A 24,213-nucleotide genomic window follows, 5' to 3' on the forward strand; every position below is an offset into this window, starting at 1 on the left:
TAAAAAACAACAAAACAGCGCTGTATACCATCTGCTGCGGTCAACTAAGAGTGTATTCACTGCTTAGAGTGGGTTAACAGTGTTTGCTATGGATCAGGAGAACCCAGCAGGTGCTTCCTGACTCCAAATAAATCTTTTTAACATGGATGCACTCTGACATGAACACATTTTTAACCCATTGAAGCCTGGAAAGCGTTTACGTCGTTTTGTAGTATTTGTATAAGCTCTCAAATACTTTTTGAATTTCATTTCTATCTGCTACAGAGGCTGGAAAATCTATTATTTAGTAGAAGCGTTGACACTTCTGTTGAATTTCCCGAAAAACTTCAGGTTTTAGGGGCTTATTTTAAAATCGGCCAGAGGTTTTACAGGAAGTTTTAGGCGTCAATGGGTTAAACCGTGTACATTCAGAACTTGATGACATAGTGCACAGGGCAGGACAACAGTGGAAACACCTTACAATATAATGCAAACCATTACTTCAAAAAACAATTGACAAGAGCTGTTAAAGCTTAAAGGTTTGATTTGATTATACAGTCATGGAAAAAAATTATTAGACCACCCTTTTTTTCTTTAATTTCTTGTTCATTTTAATGCCTGGTACAACCTAAGGTACATTTGTTTGGACAAATTGATAATGATTTTGGTTATTATCAAGAAAACCATCGAAAATGTCTAGATATCAGCTCTTAAATTAAACTCTTTTGAGCTATTTTTGTTATATTTGTCCAAACAAATGTACCTTTAGTTGTACCAGGCATTAAAATGAACAAGAAATTGAAGAAAACTAGTCTAATAATTTTTCAATGACTGTATTATGAGGTGTTTGTGTTGTTTGTCCACCCTGTGTGTGTGTGTTTGAAAGACCAATGGACCCTAATGATGATTCAGTTATGAATGAAGCCAAATCCCTGAGGATGTTTGAGAGAAAATCTGCCATGACGTCATGAGTTCAACCCTCTGAAGGCACAGACAGATGTGAACGCTCATTATTGCTACATTATGTCCCCGTAAACTGCGAAAACGACTCATTTTTCGATTTTCTCTGCCAACCTCTGATGAACTTGTTACAGTTTGTAGTCAATGCTTAAAGAGAAATTTGCATTAAAAGTTTTTATTCAAAAGGCCATTCAATTGTCACATTTTTTTGAAGATATTTCTCCAAGCAAAACAGGAAGAATCATTATTGAAAAAGTCTTTTTTTTTTTGCACGGGCATGGCGTTTCCATGCCGTTACTGGGCACAGTATTGGAGTATGGAGGGATGGATGGATGTACATATGATGATGGTATGAGCTACAGTTGTTAGTGGGGATGTAGTATCCTCTGTAAACCCCCGCATATGTAAGAACCTAAATACATTCATGTCTAATCTCTTTAAAACTGCTCAGTTTGTAAAAACACAACTGCTGAAAATACAAACGCTCACAAAGAAGACTCACAAATTAAGTGATTAAAGAACACCCAGTGGTCACACAAATGGTTAAATTACACTAACGAGGCTGTCATTACACTTCTTTCTAATCTCTTAAACATTTATAGTAGAGCATTCCCCCTTTGTTTCACTTCATAAATGGAAAAGTTATGTATTGCACAAACATGGAAATCATTTCATGGAAATACACAATTTCAACAAGCAATATTAGATCGACAGCACATAACAGAAAGAAAAAAAAAAACAAGACGAGAAGGTTGTTTTGGTGTTACAGAATGCCTGTTAGTAAATGTGAACATATCCTGCTGAATGGATATCCACACTCAGACAGGGCAGAGAGTAGGTTTCTCCCAACATGAAAGTATCAAATCTGTCAGTCTGTGGATCAAAAACACCTCCATCACAGTGGATCTGTTTCCTTTCATTATCAGTATATATATTTTTCTAAGAACACTTTATTATGGTTTGTTAAAAGCCCTAACATTATGAAGTTTATGATGTCATAAATGCCCTGTTAGAACATGTTTCACTGGATGAGTAAATGATATTTGCATTGAGTCAAAACTGAGGTAGATTGAATTAGGAGACAAATGATTAAAACAAAGTGGTACACGCAGACTACAGAGGAAACATTGAGTTTCTAGAGAATAAACAGTAAACCAGGTAAACCACCTTCAGTGCAGTCTGTTATTAAAAGATGTTAAATTACATTGCTTTACTTTACAAGCCAGTTACTGTGTGGAAATCATATTCCAACTTTGAAAAACATAACCAAAGTAGCCAATAAGCTTCGGATTCCACTTTTAAAATATTCATGGCCTGGTTACAAGTTCTCCCTCATTTAAATTTTATTGGATACTGGTGACATTAAAAGCTCCCACTATGCAAATTATTCTCCCTGTCTACAAATCCAACCACTGTAGATGGACTACGAATGCAGACCTAAAACAAAAAGAATGTCCTCATACTAAGTGCTAACAAACAAAGACATGCATGTTCATGCTCACAGACAAACTTCTACCATAACATCAGAATTGTTTCAAGTGATTTACATATTAACCTGATATGTTCTTGTCAGGGCATTGCAGTGCTTTTACATTAAAACGCTGTTTTTCCAGAGAACCACTACTGCATGATGATAATGATGGTAACTTTCACCTTCGACGGGCCTCCACATGTAGAGCCAGCCTAAAGCAGTACATCAGGATTCATGCTAGAGGGCGGCACAGCGTTCCTAACAAGCTTTCAGTGGTCTGTGTTTTTTGCTGAGTCATCACAGAGTGAAGCAGTGATGGCAACAAGCTGAAATGTTCCGGCAGTAAAAAAAAAAAAAAAACTGGAATGGTTTTGAGATGTAAATCAGTAGAGATTATGACAGACATATGCGTCAAACACAAGCTAAATTTGAAATGAACTTTTTAAACGAATAAAATAACACACACACATTCACAAACACACTTTCACTACATTAATAAAATCAAATGAAAAGACTAAAACTCGTTTGGAACCAGTCATTTTTTTCTCTCCGTGCCAAAGAGGCGCAATCGATTTTCCCCTCTGGGCTGATTAAAATGACGATGGCTTGTGCTTTTTAAAGATCTTTGCAGATGTTTTCCGTATGGTGTAGGTAATGCAAGATAAGGCAACCGTTGAGCAACTAGCTCAGAGCTCTGGGAGGAGGTGAGCGTGTTTCCCTGCGTGCGGTGGGGTCGGGGTCGGGGCCAGGAGGGGCCCAGTCCTGCTTCAGTGGGCTTTGCCGTTGCCGTTCATGTGGTTGGTGTTCGACTTGGCCACCTCAGTGCTGTAGAGACAGTCCAGGAAACCTCGGGAGATCTCCGTCACCATGGATCTGTCTGGGATGGACTGGGCCATGCCGTAGATCGCTCCCTGAAACAGCAGGAAGACACAAAGGAGTTTTAGAAGCATATCGTTTCGTTTCGTTTCGTATCTGTTTATTTCGGTCAATACATGTCATCAAAACAAACCAGAAAAAAAAAAAAATTGATCAAAGTAAACAACATGTAAACAGAGAGAGAAAATTGATAATAGACATTTGGACCGAAAAGGCGTAGGCTGAAGCATAGCTTATTACGCCTTATTACCCTGTTACAACCCAAGTAAATTTAAAATGTTGAAATGTACAATCTGTTATTTATCAACAAAATATAGCACAGCATATCAATTCAAATCGAACCATATACATTTTATTTATACAGCCCAAAATCACAAATTTGGTACATGGTACGACACCCTCTGTCCTTAGATCAGGGGTGTCAAACTCTGGCCCGCGGGCCAAATTTGGCCCGCAGTGTAATTTTATTTGGCCCGCGAGGCAATACCAAATTATTATATTATTATTGTAAATGAATGACATTGATGTGTTTTTTATTTGAAATTTGATTTTGCATGTCTGCACTATTTAGTTATATATTGTATGTTTATAAGCGTTGCTGGTTCCATATTTAATGTTAAAGCAAAACATGTTTGGTATATATTAAAAGGTTTATTTGTTCAATGTTGGCCCGCGATTTTATTCAAGTTTTAAATTTTGGCCCATTGTGTATTTGAGTTTGACACCACTGCCTTAGATTCTCACATCGGCCGGGGAAAAACCCCTCAAAAAACCCTTTTAGCAGAGGAAAAAGAAGAAGAAACCTCAGGGAGAGAGACAGAGGAGGGATCCAACACATCCCAGGACATAAAAAACCCCTTTTACACCAATGGATTATATCAGCAGTATGTGGTTTCAAGAACATTTCAGGAAATATTTGGTGCTTCATTGTTTTTTAGAAACCTGCCACAACTTCCTGCTTCCTTTAGTGTTATCTTACATCTTCCAGCATGTCTTTTACCAACCACCAGAGAACAGATTTTGTCTGAGCTGTGAATGTACAGTATACTGTAGATCAGGCATGTCCAAACTTTTCCATAAAAGGGTCATGCTGCTGCAGATTGTTGCTTAAGAACACACCTGATTTGACTGAACACTGAGATCAGTTGATTAAATGACTCGTGCACGTTGTGCTTCTGCTTGGTTGGAAGGAAAACCTGCAGCCACAAGGCCCTTTATGGAATAGTTTGGACATGCCTGCTGTAGATGAAGTAAGAACAGGATTTTTTTTTAAAGTCTGACACTGCAGCATCAGACAAAAATCCAGCTGCTGTTATTATACTTTGTCTTACTTCTATTTAGTTTAATCACACTCTAAGGTTCGAAACTGCACCTCCCATAATGCTTTGAGGGCTGCAAATATGAAATATTAGAGCTGGGGGAAAAAATATTTTGCGTAGCATTATTATATCTATTCATGGCCGACAAGTATTGATATTTAGCGTTGCGATGGCCGTCAGTATTTTACTGTTTTTGTTTTCTTCCTGAGGCTGCAGCGGGCTCATTTTTATGAATATACTGGAGATACTGGTATCATAGGAAACTAGAAGATCTAAGGAATCGTTAGGTACCATTATATGTGTCAGGATATCCTGTCCAAAGTTAGGCTTTTTTTATGTTTCATTTGAAAAAAAGAAATTCAGAGCAGTGAAGCTTAACGTTGAGAAAAGTTTGAGAAAATGCTACAGTTGTTGTCGTCCATACATGTTTGATATCAGTTCAGTTCAACTGAATACTTTGTTGGTCAGTCTGTGGGTTTTACTCTCATTGTGGAGAAATAAAAAGACTGAAGTGAGATGAACAGACTGAGAATCTTTAGTTTAATTAATTTAATTAATTAATAATTAATTTAATTTTGTGGACACAAAATGCAGTTAAACAGTAAAATCGCAATATATTGTATCGCAATACTTAGCATATCACAAAATGCTTAAAATCGCAACAATATCGTATCATGATTTAAGTCATTTTCTTCACACAAATGCTATAACTGCTCAACTTATGGCCTTTCTTTTCATTTTTGTTATTCAACTGAAGGTGACGTCTGAACCAACCTGACTGGCACAGAGCAGGTTTGAGCCTGTTGGGTGGAGTTCCCACTCCATTTAAACTGACGCATTAACCAGCCCATGCAGCTTTGTGCCATCTTGAGTCATCAACTTGGGCAGCAGAAAAACAAAATGCCACGTGTACCAACAGCGTGGTGAACAACAGAGACTGGAAAACATATTTCACATACTTTGTCGTGTCTCAGTACAAAGAAATTGTCTCACACCTGGCTTAATAATAGCAGCAAATGTTGAATACAATTCAACCGTGGACTGTATAAAAGAAGTGGACGTAGCCTGCGGGTCTGAAAAGTGAAGCTACTGTGGAAATGCCTTGAAGCGGCATTCTTTCTAGCGGCCAGCAGGGGGGCAACCCCTGCCTTTGGGTGCTGTCCGAGAAGTATTTAACCCTTTCAGTTCATCAAAGTTAATTGTAACTTTTTGGTTGCCTAAAATGTCTTGTTCAGCATTTGTTTTTTGTTTTTAAAAAGACATTCAAAGGAAATGGCATTTTTTTCTGATAAATACAAAATTAGCATCCCAATTCATATTACAGTAAACATAAGTAAACATGAATTACAAATGTATATGTATGTATATATTTATATAATTACAGTATTGTTTTAATGCACACAATGGCACTAAATTGATGGTACAGTGAATGAATGACATGAATATACTAAGTGCTGAGAGAATGAGAATGTATCTTTTCTATTTACTATTTATTGAGATGAGATGATAAGAATGTATCTTGTTATTTACTATTTATTATGCTTTTTTTATTATTTATTTTTTTATTTTATTTTTATGAGTCCAGTACCTGAGTGCATTGAATTTCGTTGTATTTCTGTGCAATGACAAATAAAATCTAATCTAATCTAATCTAAAAAAAATGCACCTTCCAAACCAAGTAAGTGTTGATTGTTAGCTTAGCATTTGCTAGTCATTTTGCAGTGATTTTGCTGTAATTTTACAGTAACAAGTATCCGGGTACGTGTTACTGCAAATGTGGATCTTCAAAGGAAAACGGTTAAATATCGGTTCTGAGAACTGATATCAACTGTCATTTAAACGCCATCGACTGCTTTAAATGGACAACACAGTGTTTGCTGGTTTCTCTACTCTCTACTTAAAAATTAACTTATTCTGTATACTTGTTTAGTGGACTGCTACAGTGTATTTACTTGTTGTTTGAGATGAAAAAACTCATACTTGATATAAAAATGCACACATACCGACTATATTAGAAACTACTTGTATAAATGTAGTTCTTAAACAACAATACTCTATAGTCAGTGTGTACATGCGAGGTGAATGTGTGTGTAAGCAGAGCTAGCTCACCATTCCTGTGGTTTTCTCTTTGGGGTTCTTCATGATGATGGCCACCTGCTCTCTGACATCACGAACAAAGTGTTCGGCGACTCCCGACTGTGTGTGCAGAACTGTGCAACAAATGTGAATGCTGTAAAAGAGAACGTCATACAGTTGTAAAACTTCTGACTATTCATAGGAATTTTACATTTTTGTTGTGTTGTGTTTTTTCTAATATGTACCTGGATGGGTACTGCAGCGTGTTCAGGTTCCAGCCCTTTGACGTCAGTGCGTTTGACAGACGGAAAATATCAAAAACATCTGATCCTATTGCCACAACTGACACCTCTGGGTCCCCGAACACAAACACACCTTTAATCTTAGAGACTCTGTCAATAGAAAAAACAACAAAATGATGTAAAAATGTTGAATGTGGTCATTTAGTCATTTTTCATTGCTTTCTTTTATTGTTATTAGTTTTTCTTTTCTTTTAAAATTAATAACAGAATTATAATAATTTATTGTAAATATTGCTTTCCTTATCTTGTTATCTTTTTTTTTCTGATGCTTTCTTTGGAAATATATACATTGTTACGTCATGCCAATAAAGCCAATTGAATTGAATTGAATTGAAATAATTTAAATGATGTATGAAATCACACTTGAGGAACTCTGGTGTTGTTTCTAACACGTCAATAAGCATCTTACTCTGCTTTGATTTTGCGTGCCGTGCTGACGATCTTCTTGGTTGCATCTATGTATCCGTTCTCTCCCATGTGCATCATGGTGGCCCAGCAGGCGGCGATGATCCCTCCGGGCCTGGAGCCTGCGATAGAGGGCGAGGCGTAGATTCCCCCCTGCCAGTCTGGCGCTACGAAGTACTGATAGTGACGGTATTTTTTATCGCTGTAGAGGATCACAGAGGAGCCTTTGGGGGCGTAACCGTACTGTAGAGGAATGCAGTGACACACAGTATAAGAATAGCTATAAAAGTATGGCCTGGAGCCAGTAAAGATTAAACATTGCTGTTTAAATTCCTATTGCTACTATTGCTTTACTGAAAATACACACACACACCCACAGCTGATTATTTAGTTTGAGAAAAAAAATCACATTGGCAATGCAAGTTATATAAGGCCGGCAAGAATTTCACAGTGACCTGGAGTCCCCTTATAAAATTTGATTAAAGTGGTGAATCTGCAAGAAAAAAAGTTGCTTTTTTCCCCCACTTTTTCTTGTAAATCTGTGACTCTGTGGCAGATTTGCCACTTTAATCTTGTAAATTTGCAACTTTTTTCTCGAAATATTACCTCTGTTTCTTGCTTGATTTTTCATTTTTACATTGGAGGTCAAGATCAATTAAGTTAGTATTATTATATTATTATCATACTGATTGATCAGATGTCATGGTGTCACTGTCTGTGACGTAGTCTGATCATGTGGTTCTACGACCAAACAGAGAGACATGGGGACCCAGTTTGATGTCCACTGAAGTTACCAAATATACACTACTGGTCAAAAGTTTTAGAACACACCAACTTTTCCAGAATTTAATTGAAAATGATGCAGTTTAATGTCTCAGTGTACTCTGAAATTAATGCACATTTGCAACATTTAAAAATCTTTATTAAGCATGATAGTGTTTTGAAAGTAAAAAAAAGATTCAAAATCACATTTTATGTTGGACTAAAGGACTAAAAAAAGACACAAAATGACAAAAAAAGACACCAAAAGACACAAAATGACTTAAAAAATACACAAAATGACCAAAAAAAGACACAAAAAGACACAAAATGACTTACAAAGACATGAAAAGAATTAAAAAATGGATAAAATAGCCCAAGACTCCATAGAGTTAAGTTGTTAACCCATTTCTTGTTCCCTGAAAAAGGCCTACTTGTATAATTCTGAAATGTACATTATTTTTCAGTTTTGGTTAAGCTTACCTTTTTTTATTTACCTCTGGCAGTTCACCACTTACCTTTGTACCCTTTCAAGCTGTTCATTTGACTTGAACTGCTTGAATTTCAATAAAAAACTGGAAAAATTGGGGTGTTCTAAAACTTTTGACCGGTAGTGTAGTTCTTCGCCCGATAAAGGGTTAAAAGAAGCGCTGACTTGAAGGCAAAACCCAACCACTCCTTACCTTGTGCGTGTCTGCAGAGATGCTGGTGACTCCTTTTACCCTGAAGTCGAACGGGGCGAGTGTGTAACCAGCCTTGGCCATGAAGACGATGAGGAATCCTCCCAGACAGGCGTCCACATGTAGCGGTAGCTTGTAGCGAACAGCCAGCTGAAACACACCGAGGGAAAGTCTCAGAGATTTGACTTCCCCGTTTTCATTTCTGAGGCTTTTTTTAGGGTGAAAAATGTTTCACTTCTAACCTTGGCTACTTCCTCAATGGGATCCATGATACCATGAGGGAACTGAGGAGCTGAGCATACGAGCATGGCCGTGTTCTTGTTGATGGCTCTCTTCATAGCCTTGAAGAGAAAGAAGACACAATATTAGAATAATTAACGTCTAAGAATAGCATTTAATTATCACATGCTGCCTGTGTCGGCTGCTTTCTCACCTTCACGTCTACTTTCATGGTTTTCTTGTCGAGAGGAACATGAACAAGCTTCATCCCAAAGTAATGCGCCGCTTTGTCAAAAGCTGCGTGGATGCTCACAGGAGCAAGACTGCAAGAAGAAGAAAAACACGAAAATAATGTTAGCTTTAACCCTTGTGAAAAACAAAATAGTCCCATGTCTTGTTGTAAATTTAGTTTAGAATTTTCTATATTGGCATGACCATAATTATGTAGAGTTGTGCCATATTAGGCCTTCTGTATTTTTTCTTTATTATATATGTCATATACCACTTATATATTTAAATATATTTATTAATTGATTTATTTATTTATTAACATGCTAAAATATATTTTCTCCAATGTGCAATATCTGTACTCTCAGGAAAACAAACAAACACAAAAAAATATGTATGTAAATGTATATAATGCATGTAGATGTTTTATTTTTTAAATTCTTTATTCTTTATTCTGTCTTCTATGTGTCTGTATCTTGAGCTGCTGTGACAACTAAAATTCCCCACCGCGGGATAAATAAAGTCATATCTTATCTTATATCATGGTATTAAATGTTGTCCAGGGTGAGAAATAGTATTATTTTGGTGTGAAAAATGGAGGAAATGGAGGGCAAAATGACTAGTTAATTCGTTAGTCACATCTATGGAGCCGATTTCCTCCAGTAAAATAACATTTAAACACACAGTGAAAAAAGGACAACATAATGAGAAACTTTCTACAGTAATGACTTACTTTTCTCAAAATAATGACTTTACACAAAAACACAAGAAACTTTCTGAAAATATACCAAGTCATTATTTTAAGATAGCTAGTTATTATTTTGCAACACTAAGTCAGTCATTTGAGAAACTATTTAGAGATACTAAAGATGCTCATTCTTTTTTAGAAAATGTCTCATTAACATGATTTACAGGATCTTTTTTTTTTTTTTTTTTTTTTAAATCACATGGGCAGAAATAGGCTTCCATAAACATCATATCACAAATCAATGGGACTAGCTTCATAGTGGACGCTAAAATGTTTCTTCTGGGTAACTTCAACAGTTTAAACTGCAGTCAGGGCATATATTATTATTATTATATTATAAATTATATAATATTAATTATCACCAAAAACGTGTCGCACTAAAATAAAAGTCAGAGGACCGTGTACCAGTTGGACTGTGAAGTACAGAAATGGATAATTTTATACGACTAGAGAAACTTATATGAAAAGACACCTCTGAACATGTTTGTATAAATAAATTTTTATCATCCTTAAATATAAAAATTCAAAACTGCCCATGAATGATCTCAACTCTTACCGGGATCATTCAAAAAGGACAAATGCATTGTGGCACATTTGATACATTAGTGATGCACTTCTTTATGGGATATTTTGCTGTAAATGTTCAATTTTGAAAAAAGCAAAAATGAAAAATATTAAAATAATGAAAAGGAAGTTAAAGGAACTAGCAAAGAAGAAGACCTGAAGAAGACAAAATCATTAATAACAGCTTTTAACACCACGTAGAGTGCTGATTTTATGATTTTTTTGTTTTTATTGTATTCATGCATATTTTATTTTGTGCCGGCAGTACATTTTACATTTTATTTTATTTTATTTTATTTATATCCCATTTTTAATTTATTTTATCTTATTGCACCTTACTGTTCTATTGTTTACTACATCTCTTTGTATTGTGTTACGTATTTATTGTTTGTGCAGCACTTTGGAAACCTTGTGTTTGCTAAAGTTGTGCTATATCGGTCTTGTCAGATTCATATTGCTTTTCTATATATGTGTTTTAATTCACACCAATTACTAACGATACTCAATTGTATATTGATTACCATTTTCTTTAACAGGAGGAGCATACCTGTTCGAAGTGTTATGTTTTGTTTGTTTTTATTTTTCTGTCTACGTAAATGCAGCTATTTGAAAATATGGAAGTTGAATGACGATCCATGAATGTAAAAGCTGTATGTCAAAGTGTTATAAACTGAAAATTAAAAAAAATATTGTGGGAAAAAAAAAAAAATTGTGCTATATAAATAAAGTGGATTGGATTGGAACTATTAAAGGTGCTCTTACATTTCAGGGTATTTGACACCACGCTCATACGCCATGTCTCTGTACGCCTTGCAGGCCATCAGGATGCTCTCAGTTCCTCCTGAAGTCACCTGGACAAGAAGGCAGAGTTGTGTTGAAATGCTTTGTGTCCATCCATCCTTATCTCATACAACCTCTGAGCATTTGTTTATGCTGACTCACTGTGCCGCAGGAGTTCGGTCCACCATGAAAAAGTGTGCAAGCCATTCTGACAACCTCTGCCTCCATCTTTCTGACGCCAGGAAAGATGTCCGGGTGGAGAGGGTTGCTCCAGGCAAAATCTCCATAGACCTAGGAGCAAAAGACAAGTTTAGATAGAAGAAAGAAACAAAAGGCCTGCTTACTGTAGCTAACAACCAAGTTCAACCTTGACTATTTGTGCTTTGAAAGTCTAGTATGTAGACTTCCTGGGGTGTTTTCTTTTGTCTTGTTTTGTTCTGTGGCAGTGGCGGTTCTACACAGGGGCCTCCAGGGGCCACTGCCCCCGTGAAGAAGCCTTTGGCCCCTGCTGTGGCCCCTGTGTCAAATTAATAATAAAATGATCAATTTATAAAAATGAACAATGGATAAATTCTAACCTTTTTTTTGTTCAAACAATATCTTATTGTACACAAAAGGAACCCAGAATGTATACATTGTATAATAGTTTAACTCTATGGAGTCTTATAGTCTATTTTGTCCATTTTTGAATCCTTTTCATGTCTTTACATGTCTTTGCAAGTCATTTTGTGTCTTTTTTGGTCATTTTGTGTCATTTTTATGTCTTCTGCGGGTTTTTTTGGGTTATTCTGTCTTCTCATTTTGTGTCTTTTTTGGTCATTTTGTGTCTTTTTCAAGACATTCAAAGATTTTGAATGCTTAAATATCATCTTTGCCATTTTTTCATGTGCTAATGTGCCCCTCTGATTAAACACTGGCCCCTCCTTGGCCCCCACAGTAAAATTGGTCTAGAACCGCCACTGTTCTGTGGATCTATGCTTTGTGTTGTAGATCTGGCTTGTTTTTACATTGTTGCTGGACTGCATTTCTTCTTTTTTGGTTGTTTGTTTAAAAAAAAAAGAAAGAAAAAAAAAGACTGGGCAGATATTGATAAATGCTCATAAGATGTTTTTCTTATCCATGTAACTGTAACAAGGTAACATGTATTTGTTTGTATTTGTCTGGCATAAACATCAATAAAAAAGTTAAATAAAATAAAAAAGAAAGTCTGGAGAAGATTCATACCTTCACTAAGAGGTTGGTCAGTGATTCATCACCCCAGTACACTGCACCCGAAACACATCCTTTCTCCCACTGCACCTCATCTGCAACAAAAGAAGACATAAGTTTAAAAAAAAAGAGGGTCTGAAGACTAGAACTACTCCTCAGGAAGTCAGCTGTGCAGATAATGGAGCTCAGGAATGAGTGATGACTTACTCAGAGTCTCGTACTCTCTGATTTTGTCCAGCACTTGGCTCTGAGAGAGGCCTTTAGAGGGCAGCTGTTTAGTGTAGCTCATCCCCTCCTTCAGAGTGCACAGACTAGCAGACATGTCATCCAAAGCCTTGTTGAGCTGGCTCTGGATCTGTCATAAAGAGAGAGGACAGAGTTACTTTACGACTGTCTGTGCATGCAGGAAAAACATTTAACCCTATAAAGCCTGAACCATGCAATAATTGACAGAAAATTCTAATTTTTTAAAACTGGAGTGTTTTTTGAACCTGCTGACAAATACATTTTAAAACACCCAATATCAATAGGCATGTATGAATTCTGATTTGTATCATATTTGATACATCAGGTCTTTTTGTGCAATTTGTTGCTCACAGTTTGTTTTTCTTGAACTATCAAAAACATATAAAACCCAACATTTTTAACCTATTAAGACTTCGACTTTCCTTTTAACATTTTCTTCAAACATGCAAAATCATTTTTTTCCATATAACACAACATCATACATCTGCTGATATAAAGTTTTCAGATCCACCATGGGAACATGCATATTATTTTTGCTACATCTGGTATTTTTGTGCAATTTGTTGCTCAGTTTTTTTTTTCTTCAACACATGTACACTGCCCTACAAAGCCTAACTGCAGTAACTACATTTTTAGTTGAAATTGAGTTAAAACTAAAAATGAACTCCTTGCTGTCTGTTTTATCTTGTGACAAAGTTTTAGATTTCAAATTTGCTTTATTTCTGAGAAATAAAGGTATAAAAATTGCAGTAACTACAAAATCCAACTCAAAACCAAAGCAGACTGAAGTAAGTTCACTTTGACTGTGAGACAGTGTAGCCTTGTATTTAATCATTGTGTTCAATAGTGAAGACAAGAATGGTAGAAATTATAAGTTTATTTGAAAGGGAAATGATTATCTAGATAGTGATTAAGTAAAAAAGTGAGTTAAATTATATTAAGACTAAAATATAATATTACTTTACAATATTAAGTCCAAAATACACAAATCTTTGAATAGGGCTGTTAAACACTTTTAAAATGTACTTATTACAAAATCAATTTGGAAATGTTTATTCACTGAAAACAAAATATGAAAGCTGAAAGAATACAGTAACATTGTAGTTGTACTGCAATATTTTTCTCTTTTTTTTTGCATTACTATTAGAACCTTTTACAGTGTAAAGGTGTGTAGTAACTACATTTTTTGGGTCAAAGGTCAAATAAATAGTCATGATTTTTTTGCATAAAAATGACGTCATCAACACATGTAGAAATAAGTGTCATATCACTTACCTACCTATAACACATTTGGGTAGTTAAAAAAACATTAAAACAAACTTTAACCCTCTGAATTCTTGGACTATTATGTCCTTTAAAAAATCTGTTAAAAAATCTTTACCATGTCATGTTGGTATCAGTTTTTTCAGCGTTACCTCACCTTTATGTCCTGATAATTAATGTTTAACTTTGACTGACTTGATAAAAATGTTGAACCCAAAAGCAACAAAGGAAAACATAAAATCTGATCTTGAAAATTATATTTCAATACACAGAATTTTAAATGTTGCAAATATGAATACAGGATGCAAGTATTACATATAACAGGTACAATGAGGATAATGTCTAGTTCTATATTTTCATACTAAATATATTTGACATTATCTCAAGTTTTACTTGGCCGAATATAATCAAAAAAAAAAAAAAAATCAGGCATGGAGTTTCAAGCCAGAACTTTAGAGGGATTGCTTCATTTTTATGTCTTCACGTCATGAAGAAGTAATGTGCCGGTGCTTTCATGGACTCTAGAGGGTTAAAGCAGTTTTCTCAGTTTCACACTTTGTGGAGTTACTGCAGTTAGGCTTTGTCTTGTTTTTAGCATGTTGTGTTGTTTTTAGCATGTTGTCTTGTTTTTAAAGATGTTTAAGATTTTAGACTTTGTAAGGTGACCTTGGGTGACATGAAAGGCGCCTATAAATTAAATGTATTATTATTATTATTATTATTATTATTATTATTATTAGGGGAGTGTACACCAGGGTTTTCAGGAAAAAATGAATAATATCACACTAATAATGTAGAGGTCTCAAAAACTTGTGTATCAGATATGATACACTTGGCTTTAAAGGGTTAAGTAAGTCCCTAACATGAGTGAAGCAACAGTGTTTCAGACTGAACGTGACATGTCCACTGTACTATCAGCACTTTATGTAAAATATTGATAAAGCCTCACACTGAGCTCTCTGCTGGTGACATAATGACCAGAAGTAACCGAATGTTATCACCAGTGCATGATGGTAAGTGTGCTAAAGGTCTGACCCCCCTCCTCCTCCCCCCCCTGCTGGCTGTACCCAGTCATCCAAGAGTGACTCATGGAGTCTGAGACGCCAGAGTCAGTGCACATCTGCTGGGAAAAGAAGGAACACATTACCACTGATACTCACTGTTGCGCCAACAAAGGGGATTTTTCTGATGAGTCGAAAGCACAGCTTCTTGATCCGGGATGGGAGACCTATTAGACACAAGACACAAGGCAGCAGCTGTGGTGAGAGGCTGGCACATGTTCAACCCCAAACATTAAACAGCTGACTGTGAGCTATAATCACGCGACAAGACAAGACGTGGTCGAGGGAAATCTGAAGCATATTCACAAAGGGTTTCTTTCTGAAAAGCCTGAAAGCACTGAAGACGTGCAAGTTTCCTTCTCTGACTTCTGACTTTCACTCTCTCAGAGCTGAAGGCAGACGGGTGGAGCTGACCTTGTTGCTGAGGAATTTAACCACTGATTGATTGATAGCAGATCTAGAAAGTCCTGTTGATTGAAGGTATTTTGTCGGCCACACGTACGAGAGAAACAGGTACTGTATTAGAAGCAGTGGTGGAAAAACTATTCAGACCCCTTACTTCAGTAAAAGTACTAATACCACACTGTAAAATTACTCCACTACAAGTAAAAGTCCTGCATTCAAAACTTACTGAAGTAAAAGTAGAAAAGTATCGTTATGCAGAATGGACCCACTCAGATTGTTTTATATATTCTAAATATGTTATTTAATTATTTGTAATGGTGCATTTATGTAAGCATTGTTTTGATGTTGTATACATAGGACTTATTTTAACTATGTACTATAGACCTACTATTATGAGGTTTAAAATATCTAATCACTTTTAACTTTATCATGGCTTTTATGTTAAATTTCGACTTGAAAAGTAACTAAACTTGTCAGCTAAATGTAGTGGAGTAAAAGGTGCAATATTTGCCTCATAATGTAGTGAAGTAGAAGTATAAATTTACATAAAATGGAAATACTCAAGTAAAGTACAAGTTCCGCAAAATTGAACTTAAACACAGAACTTGAGTAAATGTACTTAGTTACTTTCCAACACTGATTAGAAGACACTAACTGCAGAATAAACAGGGAAACCAGGGCTGTAGCAAAAAAAGTTTAAAGCCTCAAGGCTTCATTTATAATGTTGAAATTCAAATTCTCAATTGTCTCATAAATTCAGTTTTACTGCATTACTGTTACACTGCTCATAGTGTTGGCTGCCAAAACTTCCCACATTGGGAGATAAGAGATTATCCATCTCATTTTAATCTTTTATTCTTTTACTTCATCTTTGTGTATTTTTCCTCTATGTTGCATTTGGGGTATGTTGTGTTAACACCTTGGGCTGAAACTTTTTGTTTTGCAAATACTCTACTGACGGATTAACAACTTGACTTGACTAAATCCACATTTGAATGCTGCAAAGCTATTGTTTTATGCATGTCTATTTTTTCTGTTAAAATCCAGTGTTTCTGCACAGTTGCAAATAAAGATATTAGGCCCGAAAATTATACTATTTGAAGAATTAGGTACCAGTGGTGGTGATCGTTGGCATATCTTGTGTCCAAAAGTCAAAATGTAGTGAAACAGATTTAAATTTAATGACTTTCAAAATCCACAACATGTTTTTATCTAGTGAAATATTCTTTTTCAATCTGAAATGTGTAGCTCTTTGTCTTGTCCACACAAAGGGAGTCAATCAATGAGGAAGGATTTTGTTCAAGGGGTTTTTTTTCTTTCATTTTAGGGTGATGACATCATGAAGTACTTCATTCAAAAACCTAAATAGAAGTTTTGAAAGTTGCCTAAGGAACACTTTTATCTAGAAATGTCATCAAAATCCTACTCAGTTAACTGCTCAGACCACATTTTGAAACACAATGTAGATAAGCAGCAAACCTGATGTAACAGTTAACAGATGACTGCAGATTACAGCACTGCAGTCAAACTCTCATACTGTTAACCCTTTATCAGGCAAATAACTATATTTGGTAACTTCAGGTAATATGTCGAGAAAAAAGTTGCAAACTGACTAGATTAAAGTGGCAAATCTATAAGAAAAAAAAAGGCGCAGATTTAAGAGATTTAAAGTGGCAAATCTGTGCGAAAAAAGTCGCAGATTTATGAGAAAAAAGTGTGAAAAAAGCTACTTTTTTTCTCGCAGATTCACCACTTTAAATCTCATAAATACGCATTTTTTTCTTGTAGATTTGCCACTTTAATCTCGTAAACTTTTTTCTCAACATATTATTTCCGTATGTTTTTTTTTTACACATTCTGACAGTCTGTAATATCCTCCAATATTCTCTAGCGTTAAAATTTGGAATTTGCAAGTATTTCAATGAGTGTCCTATTAAGGGTTAAAGTGGTGAATCTGGGAGAAAAAAGTTGCTTTTTTCCCACTTTTTTCTCGTAAATCTGCGACTTTTTTCGCACAGATTTGCCACTTTAAATGTCTTAAATCTGCGACTTTTTTTCTTGTAGTTTTGCCACTTTAATCTAGTAAATTTGCAACTTTTTTCTCGAAATATTACCCGAAGTTACCAAATATAGTTATTTGCCTGATAAAGGGTTAAACTGGACGAATATATATGCACCGACTCAAAAGGCTCTTTCTGTGACCATGGCCTGTACAGTTTCATGTGTTATCACGTCTGATTTAACACCCCTGCTTTGAAGCCATGGCTCACGTGTGAAAGCTTACTTTCTTGCTGGAAGAGGAAGCCTTTAAGCCAAACCACTCCCAGTGTGGTGATGACTGTGGCTCCGATGATCTGCCACGGCTCCAGGTCCCCACAGCGCGAGTTAACCTGCCGCCGGCCCTCCTCCAGGTACAGCAGGATTATCTCCTTGTACACCTCCAAGGCACTCTGGACACAGAGACACACACATGCATTAGGATATGTTACGGCAGCTTTAAAAAAAAAAAGAACACGAGAATCGCACATCACTGCAGATCAAGGTTATAATAGTTTTGGATTTTTCATTAGTTTTAGTTTTAATTTCGTTGTGAATTTTTGTTTTCAAATTCAGTTAGTTTTAATTAGTTTTTAGAGTGAGTTTGCTAGTTTTAATTAGTTTTTATTTTTTTGGAAAATGCTTAGTTTTAGTTTAGTTTTTATTAGTTTTAGTGTTAGTTTTAGTTTTTTGTAATGGGCTATGTGTTGGGTGCCAGATTCAAAGAGGTCATTTTGCCTTTATTTCCTTTATTTACATTTTCACTATAATTTTAGTTAGTTTTGTAACCACGAAATACAGTTTCAGTTAGTTATCGTTTTTTAAAAAACTCTAGTTTTTATTTTTATTTCAGTTAACGAAAATATTTTTTCAATTCTAGTTTTCGTTATTGCGTTAGTTTTCGTTAACTATAATAACCTTGCTGCAGATACATCTGTCTTTTTCTTCTCTGCTGTTTTCATGATTTGACACCATCATGGCCGTTTGATTTCAAATTAAGGCTGATTTAATTAATTTCAATTACTTTTTTTTTTAGATTTCCTGAGACAAGATGCATGATTTGTGAACCTGCATTTCACATGTTCTAATGTATCCATGGCTGACATCATTTTGTTTAACGAATTTGGCCTCCACTGATTGATAACAGCACAATCAAGATTGATTATAGTGCCACTTTACTTTCACAATGATGTTCTTGATCTGATGTTCCTCTTTCCTCTAGAGCTATTTTTGGTTTTTACTTTTTTTTTTTTTAAAGTTCATTAAATGCATGATGTTTCCAAAGTCAAGAGACATCATTTTAAACAACTCTGATCTTAATATTGACCAAAAATGACTTTAATTATGATATTTTCTGTAATTGTCCTAACTGTTATATTGACATTAAATCACAGTAATAATGCCTCATATTTTCTGCTAAAATACTTTAAATTAAACCCCAAATCAGTCTGGAAATGTCAAGTAGGGCAATTCTTTTTTATTATCAATTAATCTACCAATTAGTTTCTCAAGTAATTGAATCGTTTGGTCTACAAAATGTAAAAAAAATATATATATATTTTTAATTATTATTACCAAGTAGTTCTTATTCTCAATCAATCTGCCAATTATTGTCTCATGTTACGTATTCATTTGGTCTATAAAATGTAAAAAAATATTTTTTTAAATGTATTTCTATCCATTTCAGGTTCTCCATTTCAGACTAAAGTCAAGTCACTCAATTATTTTTCTGTTATTTGACACATTGATTATTAACTAATCGCTGCAGCTCTCCTGCATGCTGTTAAAATACAGTCCAAGTTATAGTCAGCTAGAATTGTTCAATTGTTCAAATTCAGTGTTGAGCCTTGAATTTGGAAACAGACCAACCCCTTGAAACTGAAAAAAATAGTTTTTAAACAAAGAGTACCTTTGTAACTTGTAAAGGCAGGAAACACATTTTTCAAAGAAACCTCATAAAAAGACAACTTTAAAAATGTTGAAGATCCAAGTATAATTTAACTGTATTAATCCTGGCTAGTATTCAGCATAACTTGTATTTTAGCCCAATATCACAGCTCACAAACATAAGTACTTACATCAGAAGACATGTTCAGGCCTACAGAGTTCAGTTTCCCCTCACACTAACACTGTCAGCAGGAGAACAAGTGTTCTCTGGGTTCTCCAGGTGAGAGTGAGAGAACGCTCTCAGCTGCCTAGACGACTTATCAACAGACTCCTCCCAGCTCCCAAACCGGCAACAACACATCCAGCCAGCCAGCTGAGGGGATGTTTTGCAATAAGTCATGATCACACACGACAGGAAGTCCGTCTCAACATAGACGGAACTAAAAATCATATTTTGTGCATTGAGTTTGAAGCCTGAAAAAGTGTGTATTGGGTCAAATGTCTATTTGAGTGTAAAAATGCAGCCTGAAAATGACCAAACTGAGCCTAAAAAAGCAATATCTAACCGAATGTTATTTCATAAGATCAGCAAAATTATCTTTCCATTATCTCTCCATGTCTGTTGTTTTTATGACACAAGAACAGGCAGTGTGATAACAAGGACCCTTGTTTCTTAACATCAGCCACAATCAGATGGAGAAAAGCTTAAGGTTCAAAATTAAGTAATCCCTGTCTGCACCGCCTGATATCAACATCCCATAAAAGTACAATGAGTTTCCGTTGTGCAACTGAAACAGTTCATCAGAGCTCCTAAACCTCCAAAGTCAAATTCAAGCACCTTTGAAGCATTTTCAAGGTGTTTTATCCATTAAGATCTCGTTTTTTGAAGCTTTACAGTACAGCTGTGGTAAATATTTATATACGGTATACTGATTATTTCACTTCTTGAACACATGAAATTAGATGTAACTGTAACAATCAAAATTATGTTTTATGACAGCATTTCACAGAACAAGTTAAGGAAAGCACAGCAAAGTTTAATGTTTATATTGTCACCTGTTTGGAACGAGACCACCCTTGTTTTCTTCAATTTCTTGTTCATTTTAATGCCTGGTGCAACTAAAAGTACATTTGTTTGGACAATCATAATGATGACAACAAAAATAGCTCATAAGAGTTTAATTGAAGAGCTGATTTCTAGCCATTTTCCATGGGATAATAACCAAAATCGTTATCACAAACCATGGAAAATGTCTAGATATCAGCTCTTAAATTAAACTCTTATGAGCTATTTTTGTTGTTATCATTACGATTGTCCAAACAAATGTACCTTTAGTTGCACCAGGCATTAAAATGAACAATTAATTCAAGAAAACAATGGTCTAATAATTTTTTTCCATGACTGTATTTAACCTAAATTTCAAGCACTTTCAAGCACTTTATTAAAAATCCAATAACTTATTTCAACCTTAAAACCACCACATTTAACCCATTGAAGCCTGGAAAGCGGATACGTCGTTTTGTAGTATTTGTATAAGCTCTCAAATACTTTTTGAATTTAATTTCTATCTGCTACAGAGGCTGAAAAATCTATTATTTAGTAGAAGCGTAGACACTTCTGTTGAATTTCCAGAAAAACTTCAGGTTTTAGGGGCTTATTTTAAAATTGCCCAGAGGTTTTACAGGAAGTTTTAGGCGTCAATAGGTTAAATTCAAGTGTTTTCAAGGACTCCCAGCACCCACTGGAACTCTGTTATTCCATGTAATTCAGAGCATCCTCCCTGAGTGAAAATAACTACATAAAGAGTTTCCTAATGACAATATCAAGTTGTTTTTAATGAATGAAGCTTAAATGGAGAGCTGTCAGTGAAACACAGGAGTCCGCCCCCACTGCCCACACTATGGCTGTCATACCTGCCTGTTACCTGCTTGGATAACATGTTCTTATACAGGTTTGGCCAGATCAGCTGCATAGAGGCGTATGGGAAGCAACGGAAAACAAGCATGTTGACTGGGAGGCTCGACTCGAGGTTTTCCTGATTATAAATGTATGTAAAGGTGAAAAGCTCATCAGTGATCACTGTCACGCATCTGTCATAAAGAAAAGATTAAAGCGTGTTATCTCACATCAGTGCAAAAGGCAAGTCATCGCTGTTATCCAACACTTCTCTGCCTGAGGAAAACATATCCAGAGCTCACACAAAGACACTTGTACCAGTATTGTCCGAGTCATTGTTGAGCAGTGGACGCCCATGCCTTTGCTCCCCCTTCATACAACATTTGACTATTCTGTAAGGAGAGCTTTTGTTGTCTCGGAGGGGAGGTCATGTTCTCATGGAAATGTACTGGGTGTGAGGTGGCTGCTCCTGGATACATCAAGGGAAAACAGACTCTGAGTAAGAACATCAGATCAGCTTTGAGTCAAAGAGGATCCAGATACAAAGCCTCGGGGCTATCGTGACATGAAGTGAACTTTGGACGGAAAAAATATGCTTTCTGACTTCTTCTTTCTCTGCCTTGCATTGATCTGGATGAGTCAAGACTCTGACAGTCAGTTTTTGAGGTTAATCTTGCACTGACAGCAGATGTGTGTCAGACGAGATGCCCCCTAGTGCTGACTCTTCTGTCTGTCTGAGATAATATCAACAAAAAAAAGTTATCTGCTCCTTTAAGGAAAAATCACACAAATCTTAACAGCTCTCTGGTGGCAGCACTGAAACTAATGCTTTGTTTAAGCTTCCTGCAGATTTAAGTTGAACAGGATCTCTAATTTTAAACAGTGGCTGATACAATAAACAATGGAAAGGAGCTGTATAAACCCCACTACCAGGCACATTAGGAAAAAATAAACCAGATTTTGACATAACAGAAGCAAAAAACATGAAGTCATGTGAATGCAGCACGTGTGTCTACTTATATTGTAGCTGTTTGAAAACACACTGGGGCTGTTTTTATGCAAAGTGTCCTATTGCAGGAACCAAAGTATGTTAACCCTATAAAGCCTGAACCATTAAATAATTGCCAGATTTTTTTTTTTTTTTAAACTTGAGTGTTTATTGAACCTGCTGACAGATAATTTTTTTAAAAATCCAAAAACAATAGGGATATATGATTCTAATTTGTATCATATTTGATACATCAGTTCTTTTTGTGCAATTTGTTGCTCACAGTTCGTTTTTCTTGAACTAACAAAAACATAAAACCCAACATTTTTAACCTTTTAAGGCTTTACTTTCTTTTAAACTTTTTCCTTAAACATGCAAAATATTTTTTTCCATATAACACATCATACATCTGCTTAACCCTATAAAGCCTGAACCATGAAATAATTGCCAGAAAATTATATTTTTTAAAAACTTGAGTATTTATTGAACCTGCTGACAAAATAAATAAATAAATTTGCATATATGAATTCTAATTTGTATCATATTTGATACATCAGGTGTTTTTGTACAATTTTTTGCTCACAGTTTGTTTATCTTGAACTAACAAAAACATAAAACCGAACATTTTTATCCTATTCAGACTTTCCTTTTAACATTTAATTCAAATATGCAAGAAAAAAAAAATTTATCTGCTGATATTAAGTTTTCACCCAGCAATGAACCTGTATCATTTTTGCTACATCTGGTATTTTTGTGCAATTTGTTGCTCAGTTGTTGTTTTTTTAAATCTCCAACACATGTATACATCAGGTTTTTCAGAAAAAAAAAATATCAGACTGTTGATGTAGAGGTCTCAACAACTTGTGTATCAAATATGATACACTTGGCTTTATAGGGTTAAAAATCCAAAAACAATAGGGATATATGATTCTAATTTGTATCATATTTGATACATCAGTTCTTTTTGTGCAATTTGTTGCTCACAGTTTGTTTTTCTTGAACTAACAAAAACATATAAAACCCAACATTTTTAACCTTTTAAGGCTTTACTTTCTTTTAAACTTTTTCCTTAAACATGCAAAATATTTTTTTCCATATAACACATCATCATACATCTGCTTAAATTAAGTTTTCACGCAGCAATGACTGATTCACCAGTGGAACCTGCATATACATTTTGCTATATCTTGTATTTTTGTGCAATTTGTTGCTCGGTTGTTGTTTTTTTCAACACGTCAGGTTTTTCAGGAAAAAAATATCACACTGATGATGTAGAGGTCTCAAAAACTTGAGTATCAAATATGATACACTTGGCTTTATAGGGTTAATTTAGCGTTTCTACAACACCAGTTCTGTAACATAAGGCTTTGTTATAAAAGGTCACAGTCACACACGCTTGTTTGTGGACTTGGAGCATCACTGAGAGCAAAACAAGTCGTCTCTGTAGATAAACAAGTCTTCGCCTCTCAAAGCGCCTTGTAGCTGCACCGCTCACCGTCCTGTGTCCCACACTGTCTGCACTCAGATAAAAACAGACTAAAGTGAAGCGACACCTACCCAGTAATCCATGTTGTCGAGGAGAAAGTGCTGTTTTTTTGTCTGCTACTCAGGAAAGTCACCTCCAGCAGGCTGCTTTGAGTCTCCAGCTCTCATCTACATGCTACTATCAAACACAGCAGCAAGCTAACCCTGATTCAGGAAGTAACCAGCAGGCTGTTAAAGCTGCGCCTGATGCGGACATGCGCAGATCTGACAAAGCTCTGACCAGGTCAGTCAGCTGGTGCGCGTGACCGCGTATGATTTGTAGATCTACTGTTCAAGAAACTGCAGCGTTGCACATTTTGAGGCCCACAA

General features: G+C 35.6%; 1 protein-coding gene across 2 annotated transcripts; it reads right to left on the reverse strand.

Moving 5' to 3' along the window:
• Window positions 1-1,098: 1,098 nt before the first annotated feature.
• On the reverse strand, window positions 1,099-24,047 carry sgpl1 (sphingosine-1-phosphate lyase 1). Of its 2 annotated transcripts, none has more exons than XM_059359088.1 (14): window positions 23,917-24,047; window positions 17,835-18,000; window positions 15,245-15,312; window positions 12,783-12,930; window positions 12,591-12,670; window positions 11,529-11,657; window positions 11,349-11,437; window positions 9,261-9,369; window positions 9,070-9,168; window positions 8,831-8,977; window positions 7,393-7,631; window positions 6,927-7,073; window positions 6,715-6,835; window positions 1,099-3,321 (listed from the first exon to the last, which is right to left on the reverse strand). In XM_059359088.1, the coding sequence occupies exons 1-14, from the start codon at window positions 23,926-23,928 to the stop codon at window positions 3,178-3,180; spliced, it is 1,698 nt and encodes a 565-aa protein (XP_059215071.1). In that variant the 5' UTR covers window positions 23,929-24,047; the 3' UTR covers window positions 1,099-3,177. The 2 variants fall into 2 exon arrangements, with proteins under 2 accessions (XP_059215071.1, XP_059215072.1); XM_059359089.1 differs by lacking the exon at window positions 23,917-24,047 and adding an exon at window positions 19,666-20,527.
• Window positions 24,048-24,213: the final 166 nt, after the last annotated feature.

This window comes from Centropristis striata, chromosome 20 (assembly GCF_030273125.1).
Source record: "Centropristis striata isolate RG_2023a ecotype Rhode Island chromosome 20, C.striata_1.0, whole genome shotgun sequence".
In the NCBI taxonomy this organism is placed as follows: domain Eukaryota; kingdom Metazoa; phylum Chordata; class Actinopteri; order Perciformes; family Serranidae; genus Centropristis; species Centropristis striata.

What these genes read in the sequence shown, in the direction of transcription:
- sgpl1 (XM_059359088.1), bottom strand. An exon ending in GACCGAACTCCTGCGGCACA is followed by an intron (nt 11,438 to 11,528) that starts GTGAGTCAGCAT and finishes CTTCTTGTCCAG; the next exon opens with GTGACTTCAGGAGGAACTGA. An exon ending in TCTCTGCAGACACGCACAAG is followed by an intron (nt 7,632 to 8,830) that starts GTAAGGAGTGGT and finishes ATTCCTCTACAG; the next exon opens with TACGGTTACGCCCCCAAAGG.